This window comes from Lissotriton vulgaris, unplaced genomic scaffold (assembly GCF_964263255.1).
Source record: "Lissotriton vulgaris unplaced genomic scaffold, aLisVul1.2 SCAFFOLD_2710, whole genome shotgun sequence".
In the NCBI taxonomy this organism is placed as follows: Eukaryota; Metazoa; Chordata; class Amphibia; order Caudata; family Salamandridae; genus Lissotriton; species Lissotriton vulgaris.
In genome coordinates this window covers 106,268-131,322 of record NW_028250645.1, presented here as the reverse complement: position 1 = coordinate 131,322, position 25,055 = coordinate 106,268, and the positions used below count along the sequence as shown (strand labels likewise).

The following is a 25,055-nucleotide window of genomic DNA, read 5'->3' as shown; positions in this document are numbered from 1 at the left end:
ATCTCCTGGTACTTTATCATCCAGGCTAAACTGCATATTGGCAGCCTTTGCGGCTAGCTCTAAGTCTTTAGTTACGGCAAACAGATCACAGTTTGTATCCAAGTACAGCCTAGAAAAATGTTCAACCCATGTTTTCTCATCTAGGAACAGGTCTTTATTAGACCTACCCATTTTATTCCCTTTCTTTATTATTCTCCAAAAGACGGCTTGATCTTTGGACTTGGCTGCATTTATTAAATCTGTGCAATTATCTTTGTCTCATTCTTTTTTTGCTTTTGCGAGTGATCTTTTGTAATTATATCTCTTTTCCCTTACTATTAATATGTTGTTACTTTTGATTGCTTGACTTAGTTCTGTCTTAGCTGCCCGACAGTCTTTGTTATTTCAAGGAACTCCCATCCCGTTGTGCCCATTACCGTCTCTGTTCCTTTCTTTGGGTATGTTACTTAATATCGGAGCTAGGGCATTTATCAAATTATTGTGTAAAGCCAGCACTGGGATTTTTTCAACTGGGAACTCTAGGAAGGGTGTCATTATCTCAGTAAAGGTGCTGTAAATGTTGGTCATAGATCGAATATAAAATTTATGGCCTCTTAACATCTCGCCTATTGTCCTCAGTGATACTATTCTCTCTTTCACCCACTGGGATAGATATGAAAAGTTGTGATGTTATCGTAAACTTTAGGGGTCGATGATCACTCTCGGATCTGGGGTCAATATTAAAATCTACAACATATGACCACAACTCTACAGAAACCAATATATAGTCAATATTGCTCCGTGAGCTGCCTCTACAGAATGTATGTACATTTGGCCTATCCGAAGGTAAGCGCCCATTACATGCTCTCAGCTCATGACCCATGGTAAACTTCAATATTTGGGCCACTGCCACCGTACACTCTACCTACCTATTACTTTCTAGAGCTGGGATATTAATTGCCATATCTTGTTTGTTAAAAAGCTTGTTAAAACCTATTACAGGTTCCAAATTTCAATTAAAGTCACCACCTACGATCAACCTCGATTTAGGCCCTAAGCCATCTAAAAAGGAGTCCAACTGCTCTATAACTAGTCATTCTTTGTTGCTACAACTTGACCTATTAAAGATGTTGATTAAAAATAAGTCTTCACCATCCCTAGTAACCATGTTTAGACCGGTCATATCACATGATGGTATATACAATGGAACAATATCAATTTTGAGTGTGATTCTTATCCATATTACCAGACCCCCTGATGGTCTACCCCTTGATGATGGGCTAGCGTCCACACTGAATGTCTTAAAGCCTACTCTGTGGGAGGTTTCCAGTAACCAAGTCTCCTGAAGGAGAATATTATCACTCTGTTCTATGTATTCGTTCCAAATCATATCTGCTAGATTCCTATTTAGCCCTGCTATGTTCCATGAGGTGAGCTGCACTTCCAAATTCTTACTCAGTTATATGGTTGAATGTCGCCTAACTCCTGAATTTTCATTTGATTGTATTACTTTTTTGTTATTTAAAGGATAATCCAGGTATGGCTTTAAACAGGAAACCTGTAACATCAATTCAGGCTCCGTTTAACTCTGCTTTAATGGCTCATTTGTCCTAACCATTGGAACACTCTGTACATCTGTGCACTGTCCAGGTACCCCAGATAATTTTTAACCGGGGCACTGCATAGGCATTTGCTATATGTAGTCAGTCTTGATCATCTAAGGACAATAGTCCTTCAAATCTTTTTGCAAGTAGAAGTGTGCCCACATTATTAGTACTGCTCCCAATCGGTGGTCTATATAAATAACCTAATGGGAGAGTACAGATACAAGCATTTTAAAGCGAGCTCTCTTCTTGGACATTTAATATATTCCTAACCAGTTGGGGGCATCTAAAGTTAATCACCAGGCAATCTCCTCTTATGTTCTTAGGCGATTCCCCCAGCCACCCTACTCTGCGAACCATAAGAATATCTTCAATGTTTAGTGGGCGGAAAGGTTTAAATTTCAATAGCCAGTCCACTACTTTATCCTGTAGGTTAGCTCAAGTTTCCTTCTGCTCTCTTCTTAAGGCAGGGACTCCAGCTAACACTAATACATATGGACATGATGCTGGGGGTAACTGTAAAACCTCCTCATTTGGAATTAAATCTGTACCTTTTGGACTGTATATTACTGTGACTGCCTGTTCTATCAGGGGCTATTTGAACTTGCGGTCTATTTGTCAGGCTCATTTCTGTTACAGCTATAGCCTGCAGCCTGCCCCCAATATGCCCCTCTTTAAGGTGTTCCAAGTTGTTAGATATAAGTAGAGGTGCATCTCTGGGCACATTACCCCTCCTGCACGTTCCATCTTTACAATTGGTGACCCAACCCTCAATTTGTGATTGCATTTGCAATTGTGTCTGTGCTCGGGGTCGTCCCTCCTGAATATTTGTGCAAGTAAAGCCATCACTCAACCTCGAGTGCCCTAATATAGTATTCAGCTGCTCCATTTTATTATCTAACAAGCTTAAATTCGCACTCGTGCGATCCTCCAACTGGCTTACCCTTGCCTTAAGCTCAGATTCTAGGGACATTTTTATTGTGTGCTCTAACCTTCCCACTATTTCCTCTGTCTGGAAGGTATATGGAGCATAATCTGGTTCTGTCTGTGTGCTGACTGAATTTTTAGATAACATTTGTTCTTCTGCATAACAATCTAATTTTTTCGCTTTAGTTGGCCCACTCCTCTCTTCACCTTTGAGTTCCTCGCAGCAGGATTGTCTTTCTTGTGTACACGCTGTTCTTGCCCCTTTTTCCCCACAAGCAAACTTTGCTTCCGTAGCCTGGATGTTATACCAGGACTAGATGAGCTACTCTTCGCCTCTAACGATACTTGCGATATTTGATGGCCGCGAGTCATTTTTGACCATTATTGTAAGGCTCAGAGGGGTTGTTTGCAGATTGTCTATAGGTTTAGGGGAAAACGGTAACCTATTTGTAGAGGCATTAGTAGGGTCAAGAGATAACCGCCTTTCTGCTAGTTGGATTTCGTGGTTCAATAATGATTCTGCTCTTATGATAAAGGCATCTAATGTGGCAGCAGGGCCCTTGCGATTACTCATAACCGTAACTCTCAACTTGCAAGAACAAGGAAACCCAGTAATTAGGGACCAGGATTAAGTATATGCAAGAAAACAGTCTATATAGCAGCTACTGGGGGCCCACGCCCTCTAAACTGGGTTTAACACAAATAATTGGGCTTACCCGACAGATGTCAATGTTCGAACGTTTGGGGGGTGGCCCAGTCCAGTCTCAGCGAGTCGCTAATGGGTGCGGACGGGCCTGCCCTTGGCCCAGGCTTTGCCGGGCAGCTCCTGGGCACGCCCGCGGATGTCCCGCGCTGCGGGAGCCCTTGTGGAGTTTTTAAAGTGCCTCCTGGTGCTTAGGCATGGTGCTGTGTCTAGAACCGCATGGGGACGCTGTGGGATGTAGTCCCTGGCACCCGTGTGAGGAAGGAACACAATGCGAGGCAAGGAGCGTCCAAATCAACATTGCAGTCCCCCCGGACCGTGGCTTGGTTTGGCGATTGCTATGGCAGCAGCGGTAGTGGCGTGAGTAAAGGGACCCACGCTGCGGGAGCCCTATGTGGAGTTTTAAAGTTCCTCCTGGTGCTTAGGCTTGATGCTGTGTCCGGCGCCGCAAGGGGACGCTGAGGGATGTAGTCTCCGGCATCTGCATCAAGAAGGAACACAATGCGAGGCAAGGAGCGTCCAAATCGACGTTGCAGTCCCCTGGTACTGTGGCTAGGCTTGGCGATAGCTGTGACAGCAGCGGCAGTGGCGTGAATAAAGGGAGACGCGCTGCAGGAGCCCTTGTGGAGTTTTAAAGCTCCTCCTGGTACTTAGGTGTGTCTCTGTGTCCGGCGCTGCAAAGGGACGCTGGGGGATGTAGTTCCCAGCACTCGCGTCAGGAAGGAACACATTGCCAGGCAAGGAGCGTCCAAATCAACATTGTAGTCCCCTCGGACCGTGGCTGGGCTTGGCGATAGCTGTGGCAGCAGCGCAGTGGCATGAGTAAAGGATTTCTTACTTCACTTTATACTGGATTCACCATGGGCACCTTATAATGCGGTTTCTATCTGCATTTGACACTCCCAAAGAAGTTGCCTATAGTGAAGTGTTGTGCCCCTCAGGGAGGTGGGTGCCTTAAAATACTATGTTTGAAGACAGACTTGAGAATGTGAAGGAAACTCAAAGTGAAGCCACAGGAGAAGAGTTAGCAAATTGACAAGTAAGGGAAGCAGAGATGGATGTTGCCAGATGCATATGTTCTCCCTGTAGTTACAATGGCCCACGGCCCATCCCACATTAGCGATAAGGGTATGTGCAAGTTGTTAGATCCTGTAAGGCAGTATGAGAACATTTCGAAGACTCCTGCACATTTAGTGAAGAATTCTATAGGGGAAACAGTGTTTACAACACAGTCATTATATCGTAGTGCTATTACAAAGCAGTTGTTACAACAACTGCATTTTTGGTACCCAATACCATTACATCGCAAGTCATTAGAGCGACTTGCTGTACGGGGCGCTAAGGTATTGGAAATTAATTTCAACACCTTCCCTACTGTTGCACAAACTGGAGTAGGAATAGTAAATAATATTATTCCTAAGTCCAGCACGCCCCCTACAGCAAGTCAATCTAATGACTTGCGATGTGAAGGTATTGCCTACTAACAATGCAGTCATTGTAACAACAATGTTGAAAAAGAACGCAATCTATTAGTGTGACATGCTATATTCATTTTACTGTATCCATGATGCACAATGCAGGAAAAGGTACTCCTACCCCACCAGGCAATTTCACACCAACTACTTTTGAATTCCTGCAGATGGTCTTTATAGAACTGGAGCAGTGCAATCATTTGAATTCTGTTTTAGTGGTTGTTTGAGCTTTTAGTATACGGGTTGAAGCTTATCCTACTAAAGACAATACAGCTGTTAGGACAGCAAAGATACTCCTGAAGGAGTTCTTTCCTCGTTTCATGCTTGCCCCGCTTGATTGGGAGTGATGAGGAAAGTCATTTCAATGCCAAGGTCATTCAACTAATTTGTGATGGCTTGCACATAAAAGAGAAAGATCCTGCTGAAAACCAGCCACAGTCAGCAGGCCTGTTTGAGAAGTATAATGGTACTCTCAAATTGAAAATGTCAAAGACTCAGGAGACAACAGGGTTACAGGGGCCAGATGCTTTACCATTAGCACTTTTGTCAACAAAACTACAGAACATTCTAAGGTTGGATTGTCACAGTAAGAGGTCATGTTTGGACTCCCGGCAAATGTTTGGGGCGTCCCTCGACGGTTCACTGATGTTGAATATCCCCTTGTTGATTGATTACCTGTGCCAGTTAACTGAAAATGTGCGTTCTATTTACTAACAGGTCTGGTAGACCCTACCATCTATGCCAGAGGGGCCCAGACATGATATTCAGCTTGGTGATTACATATTGGTTTGAAACTTTCAGTAAAAGAATAGTTTGGAGCTGTGAAGGAAGGGACCACTCCAGGTCTTGTTAGCAACCTGCACCGCCGTTAACGTTTCTGTCCGGAAGAAATGGATTAATGCCTGCCATTGTAGGAGGGTGCCCCTGCTGTTACCCTATGATCGGTGGGTCAAGGAGGGGGGAACTGACCAGGAATGTGAGCAGATTCCTTGTTCTGTTCCATTCAGCAACACAGTACACATATGGACGCAAAGTGACAAGGATAATGATGACATCCGGAATGAGGCTTTGCCACCAGAATAAGAGGTAATCAGGAACTCCTTTTTTTGCTGATCCCTCTGTCCTTTGAATCACCAAGAACAATCTGCCACCACAGATGTGGCATAGTGCAGAAAAAGAGAAGTCAGATCAGACAGGGATGAACTGTGCAAGTTAGGGTGTACTTTGCTGTAGTAACAAAGGAGCAAGTTTAGTGTGATGTGAGATTTATGCACTGTTTGAACATTGGACAGGATAGATCAAATGTACTCATTTGGGGGGTACATTATCCTGATCGTCGTGGGATACATCAAGAGCATAGGACAGAGCATGCTCCACCGCTGTTGCTCCTAGAGCACCAAAATTTTGATTAACTATAGGAGCCTGAATCAGTGAGGCTCAGACGGACACTGGGAACTTGTATACATCTCTTACTAGCAATTTTCCCCCCTTGCTTTATCATTTGCTATGCACCCCTTTGGCAGAATGGTTGCTGATGAAGAGCATCCATAATTCCCCCTGTTCACATACAAAAAGTTTGGTCGACGAAACAAAAAGTGGTCTGTGCTGTTCTTGTGTTGCTGCTGTTGTTGGTTTTAGGTGGACGTCTTGGGTCTTGGAATGTGATCAGAATGCACCATCATGTACTACACATGTAACAACCGGATTCTCTAACTAAGCAGCCTACCAATCATACCTAACCCAGTCGTCCCGCAACCCCACCCTTCTCAGGCCATATAACACATAATATCTAGAATACCCACCTGAGAATGGGAAAAGAACTATTTACAAGCCTGTATAATCCAAGATACCACTAACATCTAAGGAATTCCATATTGCATCCTATAGTCACCTCACTGAATAACTGACTCTTTAACGTCACCGACGATTCTTTAACGTCACCCGACGATTCTTTAATGTCACCCGACGATTCTTTAACGTCACCCGACGATCTGTACTTAGCCTCCTAACTACTGCATCTACACTAATAAGGATTCACCTTTAAAAGTTATTCCTCAAATGAAGCTCAAATGAAGCTCACACTCTCCCCCCATTATCAGTTACCTTCTCTGAAGGGAATATCCCATCCTTCTGTACGGCAGCATAGCAGAATGAACAAAAGAAACATAATTTAGCTTAGTCACTACCTATGACCTAAAAGGGGAGCAAATAGATGATTATATATATTACCTACTGGCGGTCGCCAGTAGGTAGTTATAGTTAGGATTTTTTTCAATGCAAAATCTCAAAATTCTATTTGGAATAACTTTGGCGCCGGTTGACGAATCTGCCTGAAAATTTCCTCAAATTTGCCTCGCGGAGCTCCGGTCCTTCCTTTAAAGTTTGGGGGGCATTCGTCAAGTGGGGGCCGAGATAAAAGGGGGTCCCAAAACGTGTTTTCCCCATGTTAATTTCCATAGGGTGGGCGAACCCACTTTTAGCCCGAACGGCTGAATGGATTTCCACAAAACTTGGCAAAATTGTAGGGACTGGTAGCTCGATGTGCCTTTGCTATGTCTCAAGATATGTGCTCCAGTGGATTTTGAGTAATTTAGGTTCAAAAAAATATATATATCTATGGCCGCGCCCCGGTACGCGCACTGGGGAGCGCAGCGGGCGCGACACGCGAGGTGCGCACGGAAAGCAGATTGGCTCTCGGGTGTCTGTAAACATTCAAAACAGACTGGACTGGCCGCCATCTTGTGTCTCGGTAGGATAGAGACACAAGAGGTGGGAAAAAAAAGGGGGAAATGACCATAAGGGGCAGGGTAGACCTCCCTGACCCCTTAGGTTTGATGTGGGGGCTATAAAAGGGCCCCGCGGTGCAAATTTTTGTAAAAAAAATTTTGATTTGCGTTGGGGGAGCGCCCGGTACTCGCACCGGGGAGCGGACCGGGGAGCGGCCCATGGGGAAAGAAGAATGACGGAGTTATTAAAAAATGTAGCCTTTTTTTATAATTTGGAGGTAGTTCTAAAAAGAACTGTTTTTTTTCTTCTTTTTGTTGTTTTATATTTTTTTTGTGTTTTGGAACATTTTCTACTTTTTTTGGCTTTTATGAACTATTATATATTGTTATTTTTATGGGGAGAAACTAAAAAACAGGGAATTGAAAATGGCTCAACTGGAGCAAAAAAAAAGAAGGAAAAAATTAGGGTTTTTGGGGCATTTTTGATTGTCCCCAGCAAGGACGATAAGCTTTATGCTCAGTTCACAATAGGAGATGGTCTTACCACAATGGATACATGTTATACGGAAATCCGCAAACCGTGGCTGAATGCAAGGGATCGTCTCCCTTGCCTCTGGTCCCGATGGAGTGGGTTGCTTTCTTTTGGAGGTGGTGCTTGAAGATTGGGGAGGGTTACTGGCCAGTTCCCTCATCTCTACAGCAGAATAGTTCATCGGATGCCTGTGCTGCATGTGGCGAATCATGGTGTTGTTTCCAAAAGAGTATTTTTTATTAGGGTTCCCGCTGGAAAGTTCCATGCCACAGATTAGGCAAGTCACCTTGGCCGCATTGACTTTTTTCTTGCCCTCTGGGATCGAAAAAAACTCCCATACAATGTGTGGTTTTGGCTGGTATGGGGTATTGTGTTCTTGCAGCCATCTTGGCCTCCCCTCCTCCTCCTTCTCCTCCTCCTCCTCCTCCTCCTCTTGTTGACCACCAATGTAATCTTGTGGTGGTCCTCTTGGTGGTCGTGGTGGTGGTGGTGGTGCAGATGCTCCAGCTGCTGCTGCTATTGAAACCATTTCAAAGTACAAAATATACCTCAAAGATTGCAAACAGGTCTTCCTAAGTCAAAGGACAAAGTCAGAATAAAGAAAAAAGGTGGGGTCTTTCATCATTTGGAAAAAAAAAGGCCTGAGCCAATGAGAAGTGTTATTTTCAGGTCACAAGACCAGGGATTTCATCATTATGGAACCAAAACTGTTCTGCACCAATAAAAAGTGTTATTTTCAGGTCACATGACCGACGCGGTGCGCCCCTGTTGCGCGATCGTATTCGCTCGAGTGCTTCCGGGTGCGCTTACGCCGTGCGTATCACGTGGACGCGGCTACGCAATACGTCACGATGATGTTTTCATTCACGGCAATAGCGCTAACGGGACGCTCTCCAGAGCACGCCCTGAGGCGCTTCAAAAGACTACGCCTTCCGGGGCGCTCACCGGGGCGCGCCCCGGGAGCGCTCCAGGGTTTAAAAAAAAAAAAAATATATATATATATATATATACATTAAAAAAATTGTTTTAAATGCAAATAAAATATAGGATTCATTCTTTTTCAAAAATATTACATTTTATAGCTATAGACATTTGCTATTAACAACATTTTGAAATTCAAAGAAAAAAATATAGGTTTGGGGCCTTATATATAGTTAGGAATTAGCATTTAAAAAACCTATGAAATTCACTCAAAAAACCATAGGTTTCACACCAGTTATAGCTAGGAAATAGCATTTAAAAAAACTATGAAATTCACTTAAAAAATCATAGATTTCACATCCGTTATAGTTAGGAATTAGCATTTAAAAAACCTATTAAATTCACTGAAAAAACCATAGGTTTCACACCAGTTATAGTTAGCTGGAAATTTTACTGACATAAAACCATTGAAATTCCACGTTAAAGTTAGTTGGACTCACTATAACTTGCGCGTGTAATGCACTGCTGATGACGTCACATATTACATCACTCATGACATGGTCAGTGACATCACTCATGACATCACTGATGACATCATCCTTGTGACAGACCTCCTTTCACTGTAACCCTTGAAACGCATATTCAAAAATAGAAACAAAAATTTTCAAAAAAACGGAGATACCCACCCAGTTACAACAACCAATTCAGTAATTCCACCATTTATAGACACATCCACTAATTCACCAACAGTTCTATATAGTCACTCATACATATACTCACTCATCATATGTAGTGATACACCTATACATCCTAACACATCGGCAGTCTTCCAAATGTTGCTCACACACATACTCACACATGCAAATAAACTATTGAACATCCATTTATTTGCATATACAGCTATACACACACTACCACCTTACTTCTAAGGAAAATTACACATACTTACTCTCTTAAACAATCACTTATAGAAACACATACTTATTTAAACAGGAACTCTTACAATCTCTCACTCTCACATATACTCACTTATATACATCAATACTCACATACACTAGATTAAAACATATGTAGTTACTGATAAAGACACTAGTGAGACAGTCATTCACTCACTAACACACATATACACACTCATCCATCCATACATTCCTGCACATATGCCGTCTTCCAAACACATACAAACAGTGAGTCAGTCATTGATGCATCTATGTGCTAAATAATACCCCCACCAAACCATACAGACACTCATACTGATACTAAAAAAAACATCTAATAACCCATATACACACACATGTAGCTACTCACCAACCGATGCAGCCACTTATACACAAAGTGAAACACTGATACAAACATTTAAATATTTAAACAATATTCGCTAATATATGTATTCACTAAAATACACTTAATAAGCCAGTTAACCAATCATTTTTTTTAAAAACATCCATTAAGACACTTATTTAAACATTTATTCTTCCATTGACCTTTACATATACATATATAAAACATATTTATTTTTCAGAAAGGCCCACATTCACTGGATGGTGTCATCAGTGATGTCATGAGTGATGTCACTGACCATGTCATGAGTGATGTAATATGTGAAGTCATCAGCAGTGCATTACACTCTCAAGTTATAGTGAGTCCAACTAACTATAACGTGGAATTTCAATGGTTTTATGTCAGTAAATTTCCAGCTAACTATAACTGGTGTAAAACCTATGGTTTTTTCAGTAAATTTAATAGGTTTTTTAAATGCTAATTCCTAATTATAACAGATGTGAAACCTATGGTTTTTTCAGTGAATATATATATGTATGTACTACACTAGCTTAGAACACCTCACCTTAGGCGTGCGTCTTTCCATCCTGGCAGTTGAGTCGGTCCCTCTCTCTCTCGCTTTGTCTTCAATCTGTTCAGGACTCTGCTCTGCACCCACGAATGCACGTCTGCACCGCTATGCATCGTCTAGACTCGTCTAGGTAGTAGGATCCGTTGAGGGACAGGCAGACAATGTAAATCCATGAGTGCCATGGAGAAGGCAGTGCGCGAGCGAGAAAGTACCAGCTTGGCCGCCATGTTTTGTACCAGCTGCAGCTTGCCCACCAGCATGCTAGGCGCCTCCAGAAGCAGTGCGTTGCAATAATCCAATCTGCTTAGAATGATACCCCACACTACCTCAGGCCTAGCCTGCGCTGGGAGCAATGGTAGAACTTTACGTAATATCCGAAGCAGCATCATGCAAGTTGCTACGGTTTTATTAACGAAGATGTCCAATTCTAAGTTGGGGCCAAACATGACCCCCAGATTGCGAGCAGATTCTGCTGCAGTCACTGCCCCAGGAAAGGAGGGATGCCAGAAATCATCTGGCAATGGACGCGGAACCCGATCATTAGAACAATGCAGCACCTCAGTTTTTGACCCATTAAACTGGAGGGAGTTGGAACGTAGCCAATCCGCTGTAGCTGACATACAGCGGTGAAAAGTCTCTAAGGAGATGGCGTCTTTACCCTCCATAGAAAATACCAATTGAGTATCGTCGGCGTAGGTAAACACCGAAATACCAAAGGAACTTATCAATTGGATCAGGGGACGGAGGTACAGATTGAATAATATATGACTGATGGCCGAGCCCTGGGGCACCCCCTCCCCAACTCTCTGCACATCCGACCTAAAAGGTGGCAATGCTCCACATGCTGCCTGTTGTTAAGATACAAGACTAACCAGTCCCTTGCCAACCCCGTGACTCCGATCTCCTCCAGCCTCCCGATAAGGGTGGAGTGGCTGACTGTGTCGAACGCGGCTGACATGTCGTGCAGCACTAGAAAGGCTGCCCAACCCGTGTCAACCCGCGAATGAAGATTGTCCAGCACAGCCACCAGCGCAGACTCCGTCCCGTGAGCTGGCCGGAAACCAAACTGGGCCACATCCAACCAGGTGTTATCCTCTAAGAATCTAGATAGAGTTCGGGTAACCAGCTTCTCCATGATCTTAACCGGGAAAGGGAGCAAGGAAATGGGTCTGTAATTTGACAAGCAGGTGGGGTCGAGTGTGGGTTTCTTCAGGAGGGGTGAAACCACTGCCAACTTCCAGCTCTCCGGGACAGTTGCGGTGGCAAACGACTGATGGCAGATGGAATACAGTGGATTCAAAAGTTATTTCTGGAACAATTTCCAGAATTTGTGTGGGAGCGGATCCAGCGGGGAGCCTGATGAAACAGTCTGCGCCAGTTTGCAGAACTCATCAAAAGGAGGGAGAGAAAAACAACTCAGCTGGGGTCGACTGGAAGATTCATCTGAAGCTCCCAGACTGAGAGGGGAACAACTCAGATGGGGTCGACTGGGAGATTCATCCAGAGCACCCAGACTGAGAGGGGGACAGCTCAGCTGGGGTCAACTGGAGGGTTCTTCCTGAGTTCCCAGACTGAGAGGGGAACAACTCAGCTGGGGTCGACTGGGAGATTCATCTGGAGCACCCAGACTGAGAGGGGAGCAAGTCCGCTGGGGTTGACTGGAAAGTACTTCCGGAGCTCCCAGACTGGGAGGGGGACAACTCAGCTGGGGTCGACTGGAAGAAGCTTCCGGAGCACCCAGACTGAGAGGAAGACTACTCCGCTGGGGTCGACTGGAGGGTTCATCCAGAGCTCCCATCTGGGAACAACATAGAAAATCTTCTGGAGTGCCCCGACTAACTGGATTATCCAGTGATGACTAGATGGGTGGAGTCGATCCAGCAAGTCCGCTCAGAATAGTGGGAATCTTGTCCTAAAAGGCAGCTGCCAGAGAGTTGCATAAAGCCTGAGAGACTGGGATGTTATTTGTGGCACCAGTCGGGTGGGAAAGATCATTCACAATCTTAAACATGGTCTGTGATTTGTTGGTCGCCTGATTCAGCGTGTCTTCCAAGTAGACCGCTTTTGCACACTTGATCTGTGCTTTATATTCCTGTAGTGCCAGCCTAAAGTTAACTTTTGCTGCATCTAAATAGTGCATCCTCCAGGCCCTCTCTGCCCGCTTGCATCTCAACTTCAATTGCAAAAGATCGTTAGTATACCAAGGCATAGCTCGGTTTTGTCTGCCTGCGCAATGGGGCCACTTTATCCAAAGAGTTGGATATTTGCCGACACAGGCTGGCGTAACTTTCATCAATGCTACCTTCCAGTATTAATCCCTCAGGAAGTAAAGTAGACAGACCTGGAGATTTTAAAAGTCTAGACCAAGGTCGGCCCATTTTGGCATGTCTCAGCCCTGTATCACTCGACGAAATAGCCGGTAGGTGGAGATAGAAAGGAACAAGTGCATGATCCGTCCAGCATTGGGGCATGTTGTCCTTCACAGCTACCTGCTGAGCGTCAGCAAAAACCATATCCAGGATGTGACCCTTCAGACGGGTGGCGGAAAGGACCAGCTGTTGCAACTGAATATTGCCATAAGCCTGGGAGAGCTCATTGTAGTCAGTATCCAAAGGCCCGTTCGGCCACAGATTGAAATCTCCCAGAACTAGCAATCTAGAATGGGAGTTGGATAGGTCATAGATGAGATCAATAAATTCCAGCAGAGTTGATGGTACATTACCCGGCGGTCTATAACAGAGAACTCCTGAATGTAGCGTTCTCTCATGCCCTTTAAAGGAGAAGCCCATGAGCTCCAAGCCCCGGTACCTCCTTGATCTCTAGCTGCAAGAGGGCTAAGGTTTCCCTAAAGATAAATCCTATTCCGCCACCTCTGTTCTTCAAGTGAGGAGTATGTCTAATTTTATAACCCGAGGGGCAGGCCAAGCCCAGTTCTACCTCACTGTCCACCCGTGTCCAAGTTTCCGTAAGGAAAAGCACATCCAGTCCACTGGACTCAATAAGAAGAACAATCTCCGTATGGTGCTTGCAAAGTGATCGGACGTTAAGTAAGCCACATAAAAGTGGCTCCGGCATATCAGTTGGAATATCCTGCTGAGTACAAGGTGTCTGGGTCGGTCTAAACTGCAAAAGTTCTGTCCTAGAATAGACTATGCCTGAAGAGGTTGAAAGGGCAGAGTAGCCGGCCATAGGCGCGCCCGTTGCGCGAACAGGCGCAAACGGGCTTACCTCTGCCACACCTCCGGCGCACCTACATTGCGCCCGCTGTGCGCCGACACTGCGCGCTTGGGAGGTGGCCATCTTAAATACCAGAGTATCGCGGGAGTCCTGTGAGGGCAAGCCACTGGCCCCTCACACAAGATGGCACCTACAGATAGTGTAGACCTCCTAAAAGCCCAACCCAATATGGTGGCCAAAAGCGGGCGTTCCTAATGAGCCCCCAAGCTATCCCTCTGTCCCAGCAAGTGTGGGTGCCAAACTATTATCGTGCGAGTAAGTTCTATCTACAATACCCCTGACACAGGAAATAGAGCGTCTGTGTTCTAAGCGCCAGCAGCACGAAACAAATTAATGCCAAGTAGTCACCACCAGTCTAAAATAGAACAAATTATCCTGTCGCTACAACACACAAGATTGTTTCTCAAGTTTGTACAAAAAGCAAAATCCTGAGCAATGTATTTCTAGATGCACATAAGAAATTCTTTGGTGCAGGTACAGTTTGTTACCCTACTTAATCTGTTACAAGTTTATGGACTGCTTACCCATTGTCATTGACAAATTATATGTAGGTTCGCCTACCCCAATTCATAGAGGTAGAAGGTGTGTTTGTGATAGAATATCCCAGTCCTTTTTTGTATTATAGGAAGCCACAAAGGAAGGGATATCCAGGTTGCGACACTAATATGTACTGTAACAATATGTATATGGAGGAACAGAACGTCACCTTAGTTGGCTGGCATTATCAAGATCTGACTATTACTCGAAAGGCAGAATATTATCCTGCATGTTGTCCGTTAGTAAACAATATTGACGCATTTCTATACATAAATTGTTCTGGAGTAATATTGTTCAAAAATACAATGTCTTTAGTGAAAAAAAAGATTCAGAGTACAGTGGGAATGAACACCCAGGATTTTACTTTCTGCCCAATGGTACTTATTGAAATGTTTATAATGGTACGGAGGATGTTGCTCTAGGGGTGGTGCTTCCTCTTGGTGTGCCCTGTAAGTATAGTAAGCCAAATATAAGATGGGTTGAAAGAACACTGATGAAGGAATTCTGTGATGGAGTGATAGACCTTGAGGTCAATATTTAGCATAATAGTATCACCTTTGGGTATATTCTTTCCTCCATTATTACCTTTGGTGGTACCGCTATGGCCAGGGGTGAAAGGGCTATGGAGTATTTTGTTCGCTGCAGATACTGTCTAACTCCACAGTAGTGGCTTTGCATGACATCACCGCCCGGATGGAAAGTATGCGAATATATTCCGAGCAAACTAAATATATAGTTGATTCCATCTTAGCTAAGAGCGGGGGTGTGTGCGGTAGTAGGAGACCAGTGTATAGTCAGGATCACTAATATGGAAAATAATATTACCCTACATATTTTAGATATATTGGAAAATGTTAAAGGAATGGAGAGCCAGAATTGGAGTTGGTCCCTCTTTGGTGGATGGGGTTGAATCATAGATATGGTGATATATTTTGTTGTGATTCTGATTGCTTGCTGTGTTCTGGTAAAGACTCTCTCCTTATGTTGATCCTACTGCACCAGCTTTCTCGCCCCTAAGAGAATATCAAGCCATGATACCAATGCTACAATTACGATTCAAAAGGAAGTGAATGATCTCATGCAAATCGATGAAGGTATTTTTGAGTCTTCTTCCCTCCTTACTATTTCTCTCCCTGAAGCTGAAGAAATGGAATGCTCCTAAATCAATTTATTTTATTTTATTGCATGATATGTATTTTGTTATCATATGTAATTGCTTAGCTCATGCAAAAAGGAGGGTCTGTTAGTATACAAAGTATGCCTTTGTATTGTTTTTACATAAGTTGGCAGTTGCAGCGCCATTTTGTGAACCAGCTCTATTTTGTATCGTGATCGAAACTTATTCTGTGGTATTTCCAAGAAACAACCTTCTCTAGTTTATTTTTTTTTTAGCTGAGTTCTGCCACACTAATGAATGCACTGTTCTTATTAGCGCATACCTTTCCTTTAGATGTAAGCCCTCTCCCACTTGTCTAGTGGCGGGCACAGTCAGGATGGCCTTGACTGATAGATAATGTATGCCGGCTTCAGAACCAAAACTTACTCCTTTGTAATTTACTATCCAGCTGCGGTTTTTTCTGGACAATTCCATGGTGGGCGTGATTTCATTGATTCTGAAATGTACATAATGTATCGTTAAGCTTGCTGAAGTCAGACTCTCTACAGCACTCTTAACGACTGGGCAGACAGGGTTCGCTCTGAGCGAACTTTGAATAAACTGTTATTCTCTACTGTCTGACCAAGTCTTTGCTTCGTAGAAGGCAGAGAGGGGATTGTGAGTGACCTGAATCGGGCCACTTCCTTCAGCAGGCTGGGTTAAATGGTGAGAACCATTTTGAACATGCGATATGGCACACAGTTTGTGTGCTATACCTACAGAAAATGCATGCAATATATGTAAGTCACCCCTACAGCAGGACTTATAGCTCTGAGCCAGGGAGCATTATATTACTTGTGATGACATATCTGCATGTGCTCTTTGTCCCCTGTGATATTTCATTAAATTACTGGGCATGGCAAGTGAACAGGGAAGCCTTCTTAACCATATGTACTGGGCACTGGTCATTATTAGTTAGACAGCTACTGGATGGCTTCACTGAAACTACTGTCGTTTGGTATCAGTTACCTTGTCTTTATAAATCCATGTTGATTCCAGTATTCGATTTATTCTGACTGCCCCCCATAGGTCACCTTAGAGGTGCCCCTTCAAAACCTAACACTATCATGTGTGCTGGTGGACCGGCATCTTCCAGCCTGTCACCACAGACTAGTTTATGACCCCCCTCCTAAGGAGGAGGTGCTTGCAACTCCTCCAGCAGGATGGCTAGCTTTTAGCATATCAAGGCCAGACGCTTCAAAACCCCTGCTGCCTTTTATTTGGAACCCCGGCTTCCCCCTGGCCTAGGAGATGCCACCCCTTGCATCAAGGCCCATTTGGAACCAGAACAGGTGGGAAAATTAGATAGTCAGACGGTGTGTCACATTTACAGGTAAGGTGCGCCACCTGAAGTGAACAGTGGATAAAGGGTTTCCTGATTTTTTAATTGTTGAAACTAAGAACTTTGGGTCAGTTTTAGGCCCACTCTCCCCAGTAAGTGATAATATATTGGGGGTAGTCATCGGAGGCGTGAGTAGTCCTTTGGATGCTACACTATACTCCCCTTAACACCTTTACATTCAGTATTTCGGGTTCTTCAGGACTTCAGAATTGTCTACTGAGAACTGAAGGAAGGACAAAGAAGAGCAGTCATGCGAGAACTAAGGATTTTACCTCTACTTGGTTCCATATACTGTCTTGCTGCTGGAACCTCAACAATTGCACCAGTCAAACTCATTCAGAAGCTGTGCATCCTCTCAAACAAATGGAGCTCTATTCAGCACCTCCAACAACCAAACAGCATCTCTTTTGGGCTGGGAAAGCCATTTCCCTGCATCTGGAGGCACCAATAGCATCAATCCGGTGCCCAGTGTTGTTGGCCATTGGGCCCACCGAAGGAGCAGAGCAGCAGGAGGTGGTCCCTAAGTCTGGGTTCTGCTGGACTGGTCCCTTCTTGAAGATACTGATGCTTTTGACAGATCCTAAACTCCATCACGTAGCACTCAAGGATACCAATGAGACAGCACCTCTGCACTTGGATACCCAGGGCCGGACTCGGAACCCAAATCTGCCCTGGCAATTTTTTCACACAATTGCATGGGGAATCACTGCCTGTCCCCGGGAATTTGGAAACACTTGCTTTCTGCTTGTGTTACTAGAGGCCAATATTGCAGCATCGCTTAAAAACTGGCCCCTAGTAACAAAACCATCCCCACCACCGCAAAACAGGCCCCTGCCCTTCCAGCCTCCTTGGAAAATGCACTATGCTCATTAAAGCCAGTTCGGCCTTGCAGACACACCAGGGCACTGTGACCCAAACTGCTTGTGGTTTCTTTGATCTTTGGCCCTAAGCCCCTTAACACCTTAGCTGCGTGTAAACATTTCTCCCCAGTGCTGCGCTGTCCATTAGAACTAGTGCTGAATGGACGTTCAATGGTCGTGCGCAGCACTGGGGAGGTAGCGCTGCTGACGACCATTGGCCGTCAGCAGCACTTAAGGGGTTAAATGATACCTCTTGCAACCCTTTACAAGTGTACCTATGCAGTACATGTCTTTTTCCCAATAATATTACTGCATTCGAGGTTCATGCCTCAAATCTAACAGCTGTGATTTTCTACTATTTTACTTTGAAAACCAATAACTTCTAAAGTGACCTAAAAAATCTTGGTACCATAAAAAGTATAAAATACTGTTAGGTTTCTAAATTGGTCTTGAATTTCTTTTTGAGCGTATGTTTCACTTATTGGCTCTATGTGTTCAACAAATGCTCAACACTCCCCTCTGATCAGCTCAAACCTAAGACAGCATCTGTGTCCCAGCTTTTCTCCAGCCCCCAAGAGGGACTCTTGGTTACCCGCACCTCCAGTGGGTTTACTTTCTACAAATGTGGATCATGCTGTTTGTGTTGTTTTGCAATTGACAACATTATAAGTTTCAAGTATAACACATCAAGAATTTAGGATCTTTTCTATCATCAATTGCAATGCTAAGTATGTCATCTATTGTATTAAATGCATCTGCAATTTGATATATATGGGAATTGCAGTCAGGCCCTTGAAAGAAAGAATTCTGGAACATGTCTGATCAATATGTAACAATACTCTGAATCGTCCAATTGCTTTAGACTTTCACGAGGAGGATCAGTTCAATGAAATGTTAAACATCAGCTTCGATGGCTTAGACCAAGTAAAACCTCTCCCCAGAGGCGGGGATAGAACACTCAGATGAAGGCAATGTGAAACCCATTGGATTATTAAGCTACGTGCAGTGGAAAAGGAGCCTAATGTGGACAAAGAACTACATGTATTTCTTTAGGCCATGGATTAAAACATTTGCAATATGTGTCAGTGATAAGTTTAAACCATTATGTGGTTTTAAATCTGAGAATGTTTCATGTATGAAAATACATATGATACATATTGTGATCCCCTATTTTCATATTTTGTGACTTACCTCTATCAGGGATTACTAACTTTATCACACCTGCTATATCGATGACGTCACGCTCTCTGTTTTTCTGATAATAATGACATGCGTTTTTCATCAGCCTTGCTATGCTCACGTCGTAGTGCTTAAAATCGTGACCATGACGGGGAACGCTGCCTCTTTTTTGGGACTTTGTCTGCACTTGGTATATTGGATATTAATCATACTGTGTACATGAGAATATCTGAGATTGGTTAGCCTCAGGCAGTGCTAACGTCGGGCACCGAGCTTCTTTTTATATATACGGCTCACAGTTTGTGCAATGTGCGAGCTGCAATCAATAATTGTGGATGTATGTTCTTGTACCACCCATGACATTATTAAATCAGTGATATTTTATATAAGACTAGCCTAACATAGTGCCCACTCGGGGTGAACTGGATAGTGCGATAAGAACTGTCTTTGTTGTTCAACATAACTGGTGTTTGTGGGTTCATTGAAGCCATTGTAATGGTCTCCCTGAAATGACCACATGGTGCTTAGGACCAGGGCAGAACATTTCACCAAGACTTTTTTTTGTTTTAAAATTGCAATCTGCTGTGTATCAACAGAGGCTTGCTCCCAATAACCTCTTTTAGTGTGTCATCCTGAGTAAGTAGATGCCAATGTTAACTGCAAATCTTATATACTTATGTACTTAAACATAATAGGGAGTGAACAGTGCAATCTTTCTCCTGTTCTTTGTCGTGTTCTTACTCTTTAGTAGGGACACCCGTTTCACTTTGTTAACCCTGTGTTGTGCTTGCATCAGTAGTTCCCTGTTGTATTTTCTATCCAAAAATCTGTTCCCAACCATATCTAGTTCCTGATCCAAGACCCTTTCTTAATTATCATTTTTTTATTCTGAGCATCTCCCCATATGGTATTGCCTAGATCTGTGACAATGGATCAGCACTACTGGCGTGCAGGAGTAAATTACAGACTGTAGGTTTCCTATTAACACTGGGCGGAGTTCATGGAGTTGCACTATGCGGAACTCGGTGAAGTGTAAAAAAAAGTCAGCTGCACTACGCGGAGCTCCGCAAGATGCGGAGTACGATAGAAAAATCAGTTCGCCCTGATTGCACAGTGCCGAATGCTTGTCCGCACTGTGCAATGATAACAAACAGCACCATGCACAGCGTCAGCAGTCCATGCTTTTCTTTTCTGCCACTCAAGTAGATTTTTACTCCAGCAATAGCTTATTCAAAGCGAACGGGATCTTTCTCAATGCGAACGGTCAATAGCATAGGACACCACTCGTAATGAAAAACCTGACCACCTCACCCTCGGTGTAAGATATCTCGCCAGGAGGTTGATTTTCCACACTCACACTCGCCAACTTGATGCTGGCTATCGCAAATGAGGAAAAACCTTGTGGGGAGGTTGATTTTCCTTGCTCGCGGTCACCACCTTGCAAGCAAGGTAAACGGTTTTGGAAACTCCTCAAGCTCCGCATTACGAACAGTGCGGAAAACTCTGCAAACTCCGTGAGTGGAGCAGAGTTGACAGCACAGGGTATTTCCTTTAGGGCAATACCACAAGCTTGTTGTTATGCACCTCTATGCTCACATCGAGGTAATTGATTTTGGATGCACTCTGTTCCTTGGTAAAATTAGTGTTGTATATGTTATTTTTGAGGTACTAGAAAAAAGTTTCTAAAGCTTCTGTAGTGCCAGACCACAGCAAAATAAAATCGTCATTATCTCGCCCCCAAAATGGAATGTTTTCCAACCATTCTGCAGCGTTCTCTTTTTACGTTGAAGTTCAAACTAACCCCTGTAGAGATTGGAATATGAGGTCGACAATTTTGCCCACATAGCCACACCCTGAGTTTGACTGAACCAGTTACCCTCGTGTGTGAAGCGGTTGATCTCAAGAGCTAATAAGATCATCTCTAATAACATGTTGGTGTGTTTGAATAATTCCGTATGACAGGAGTCTAGGAAGTGTTGTACTGCCTTCATGCCCAAATTAGTCAGAATGCGAGTGTAGAATGTGCACACATCAAGTATGACAAGTAGGTGTCCTGTTACCCATTCAACATCTGCTGGTTTGCCTCACAGGGCACAAGTGTCCTGTTAGTATGATGGTAAATTCTTCTCTTGTGGATTTTATTCTTCTATTCTTCTTTTTGATCTGTTCTGGTAAAGGATAGTGGTCTGTGGGTAAATACAGATTACTTTTTCTTTTCAAAAAAACTAAACATCTTGCCATCATTCTCATGTGTGCCATGGATTTCTTTTGCACTCAACCTTCTATTTGGTCTGCATAGGAGTTTTACCCAATAGGCATGTACTGCAATAAATCTTTAAATTCTCTTGCCTTTTTCACTTGGTTGGGCTTAATGTAGCGATCCACTTGGGTATCCTCCCACTGTTGTACAACATGTGTAATGCCAATGTAATATGCTTTTGCAGCCTTGAAAAAGTTCGGGGGGACAAAACACGTGTCGGCTGCAGTGTTTTGGATCTCTTTACTGTTGACTTTATTTGTGAAGTAAAAGAAGATAACAACATTCAGTGGATGGGATTGATTTATTGCCAGCAAACTCTTTACTCAATACGAGTTGGACTCTCATAATACCAGGACCTGTGTGTGCTTGTTTGCTTGTTTTTCACAGTATACCTGCGGTTACTTGTACAGTACCAGGAGTTGGGCAATGGAGTTGGTCATTGAGGAGGACAGGTCACCAATGAAACCCACCAGGTTATAATAGAGTTGAAGTAAAGCATCCTCCTACCTGTGGATACTTGTACAGCGCCAGTAGTTGGGCCATGGAGTAGGTCGTGGATGAGGACAGGTCACCAATGAAACCCACCAGGGTGCTCTTGCTCTGGCATCTGTAGTTTGGCACTGGTTCACTTTGCTGGGACATGATGCTCAGGGTGCTCTGAAGAGCTTTCATCTCACTAGCACAGGAGTCAAATAAATGGTACCCCAGTGTGAGGTTTGGTAAAAGTTCAGAGTTTCTGTTAATCTCTTCCACAGCATAGATGAAGGCCAGGCCCTGCAGAATATGCTGAAATGAACCCCTAAAGAACAGGAAACACATGAGAAAAGTACAGCTTTGTTACTGCTTTAAACATGAGCAGACAAACAAGAATATATAGAAACAAACTGTGTGTAGGAAGCACTTGTTGTTGCGTTGTAAGAAGTCCATCATATTAAGAGAAGTGTTGCAGCTTCCCTTGCTCTTTCTGCTTCATCCTAGGTTCTGATAAGCTAAATGTGGGGGCTTCTACCCGCTGTATGCGGCAACTGATCACCTCATCATTCCCCTTTCCATATGATATATTCTGTAAAGAATCTGTTCTTGAGCCACCAGTGCACCACCCTGCCCACAAAAACACGAGGCACCTCTGGAAGGTGCAAGACCAGGAGCCACAACATCACCACACTTGAAAGACTGGTGAAACAGTCACTGCTGTCATAACTAGGACCATGACAAAGGAACCTGCCAGTTATGTTGGACCTCTACACATAGTAGGGGCCAGTCCCTCTCTAAATCCATCAATAACTGCTACACAACCAACACCAGCAACACAGCTCAACATCAATACCTGAAACAAAACCAACACCCGCACAAAAACTAACACCAACACCAGCCACATCAGCAGCAACATCAATACCTGCAACAAAACCGACACCTGCACCGAAATAAGTAACAACAGCTTACTCAGGGCCATTTCTAATGTAGGGTTAAAGGAATAACATCCTATGCTTATTAGTGGTATCAAATAAACACATTATAATATTAACCTAATCATGGTTTTATGTATAAAGTGGTGGGTTTTGCCCAGTAGGTTGGATGTTATAAGGTCTATGGCTCACTATAGCTTGTTTATTTTTAAGAAGAGGCTACAATAGTAGAAATAATATGAAGGTCTGTAATTCTCCACCCCAGTGCCCTACCTTTGTTGGTTGTGGTAGAGCTATTTTCATTGATTTTGTACTAATATCAAGGAACTTCACCAATGTTTTTTTATGATTTCATCCTGGAACCTAATTGTGCCAGTTATCACAACTCATCATTGTTTCCGTAAATGTGAATATCCAGGTGGGAGAGGGCGAAGAACGCCTGATCCATTATCACCCGAATATAGGAGTTAGATTAAATTTAGGTCAAATAAATCCTTCCAAATTTGAGGAAGTTATTATTAAATAAAACTACCACTCAATAATGGTGCATTTGCAGTTAGATTCTTCCCCAGCTGACCTTGTCGAAGAGTTCGGGTCACTTAGTTCTAATGTAGCCAAGAGGATGATTAGGTGTGTCCATCATAGTAAACCCCAAGAGGCCCAGTGGGTCAAATTAGAATGGTCCAGGGCCCATAAGGAACTAAAAAGGGTCCTTTGTGCCACTCTCTGTAACAGAGCTAACTAAAGACTCTAGGTATGTCTATAAAAACGTGATAGGAAGTAGAAAAGCAGAAATGAGGAGAAATTCTGGAGAGAGCAGGATCTCTACAAAACAACAAAGATTTTGGGGAAATTATCAAACCTCCCCTATTCACTGAAGAAGTGAGACAGATGGACATACTGATCCTGGGGGAGGTGTGGGAAACCCATTTAACTGGAATTTTTAACCCACAGTATAAGAGGATAGAGGAGCACCCAAGGGATCTGCCTGTAGATTCAATCATCGTTACCAAACTCAGTATATCTTTTACAGTATCTGAAGACGAGGAGGCTTTAGCACAAGGGTCCTGCCTGAAAGCCCCAGGACCTGGTGGGGTATACCTTGACTTATTTTAAAGTAACCTTAAACCATTGTCACCACTGTTAAAAAAAGTTTTAAGGAACTATCATTGGCCCTGTGGCCGCAATTTGGATAGAGGTAATAGTGGTCACTGTATTATAGGCCAATCTCACTTATTGATGCCACATCTAAGGTGCTGGGCAAGGTCCTCCTTGCCTGATTAGAGAACTGGGCACCCACCACAGGGGTCATATCTAAAACACAATAGGGCTTCAGGAGGGGGTTAGGCACAGCTGAGCAATGTCTCAATTTGTCACTAATTATAAACAAGTATGTGGAGGCCAGGAAGGGCTCTACCCACCTCACCTTCATGGACATGTGCAGTGCCTTCAACAATATAAATCGGGACAAATTGTGGGCCATGATGGAAATCATGGGGGTTGAAGAACCACTGATATCCCTCCTCCACAGGTCACACTCTAATACCACAGCCCCAATAAGATATGGCACCCAAGGGGAAAAAACAAACCTGATTGCTTCAACAGAGGGCATCCGGCAAGGGTGAATCTGAGCCCCTTTCCTGTTCCTAATTTACACAAATGATTTGGAGGCCGTTTGTTAAGCAGAGTGTTTGCCATTCCACCAAGATTCATACTTCCACTGGTCAGAAGTTCTTCCACCTAATGCCGGACTCATCCATTGGCTTCGGACACTTTGCTTGACCGCATCCTGCCCACACCTCCTTGCGACACAGCTGTTTACCTTAGATTTATGCAGTAAGCAATTCTTACATTTACTTGGCGGCCAAACTATCCTATGACCATGCCATGTTCATTGACTTGCACAACTTGGCGGTCCACAATGGATGTCAACTAACCAGAGCCATACGTGGTTCATTACATTAACCCCTTCGATGCTCATGACGAGCTCAGCTCGTCATGAGGCACAGTGGAGCTGTGCTTATGATGAGCTGAGCTCATCATGAACAATGGTATTCATAGAATGTCTGCACAGGAGGGGAAAAGTCACAGCAGCCAAGGTGTTAACGTTATTCTCTCCTTCATGGAAAATGTCCTTCCTTCACAGACTCCTTATCTTCTCTCTTGGACATCATGCTTGCACGCCTTGAGATCTTGACAGACTTTGCCTGATCATAGAAACCCATCCATACCCTTGTGGATTCCCTCCTAACCACAGGAATCTGTGCAATGTGTTTTTTGGTCACTTCCTAATTACATATGGCCTCACCCCGGTGTTCCTATTTCTTATCTTATCCCTTTTCATCCTTTACCCAGCACTCATCAA

At 43.7% G+C, this 25,055-nt stretch overlaps 1 protein-coding gene across 1 annotated transcript in view; it reads right to left on the bottom strand.

Annotated features, from left to right (window-relative positions):
• Nucleotides 1-24,302, bottom strand: part of LOC147663167 (vomeronasal type-2 receptor 1-like) — a 31,179-nt gene extending 6,877 nt beyond the window's left edge. Inside the window, exons 1-2 of the mRNA XM_086950619.1 lie at nt 24,280-24,302; nt 21,792-22,083 (exon numbers count right to left, since the gene is read on the bottom strand). Coding sequence (XP_086806745.1) covers nt 21,792-22,083; nt 24,280-24,302 — 315 coding nt within the window. The remainder of the gene's footprint in view (nt 1-21,791; nt 22,084-24,279) is intronic.
• Nucleotides 24,303-25,055: the final 753 nt, after the last annotated feature.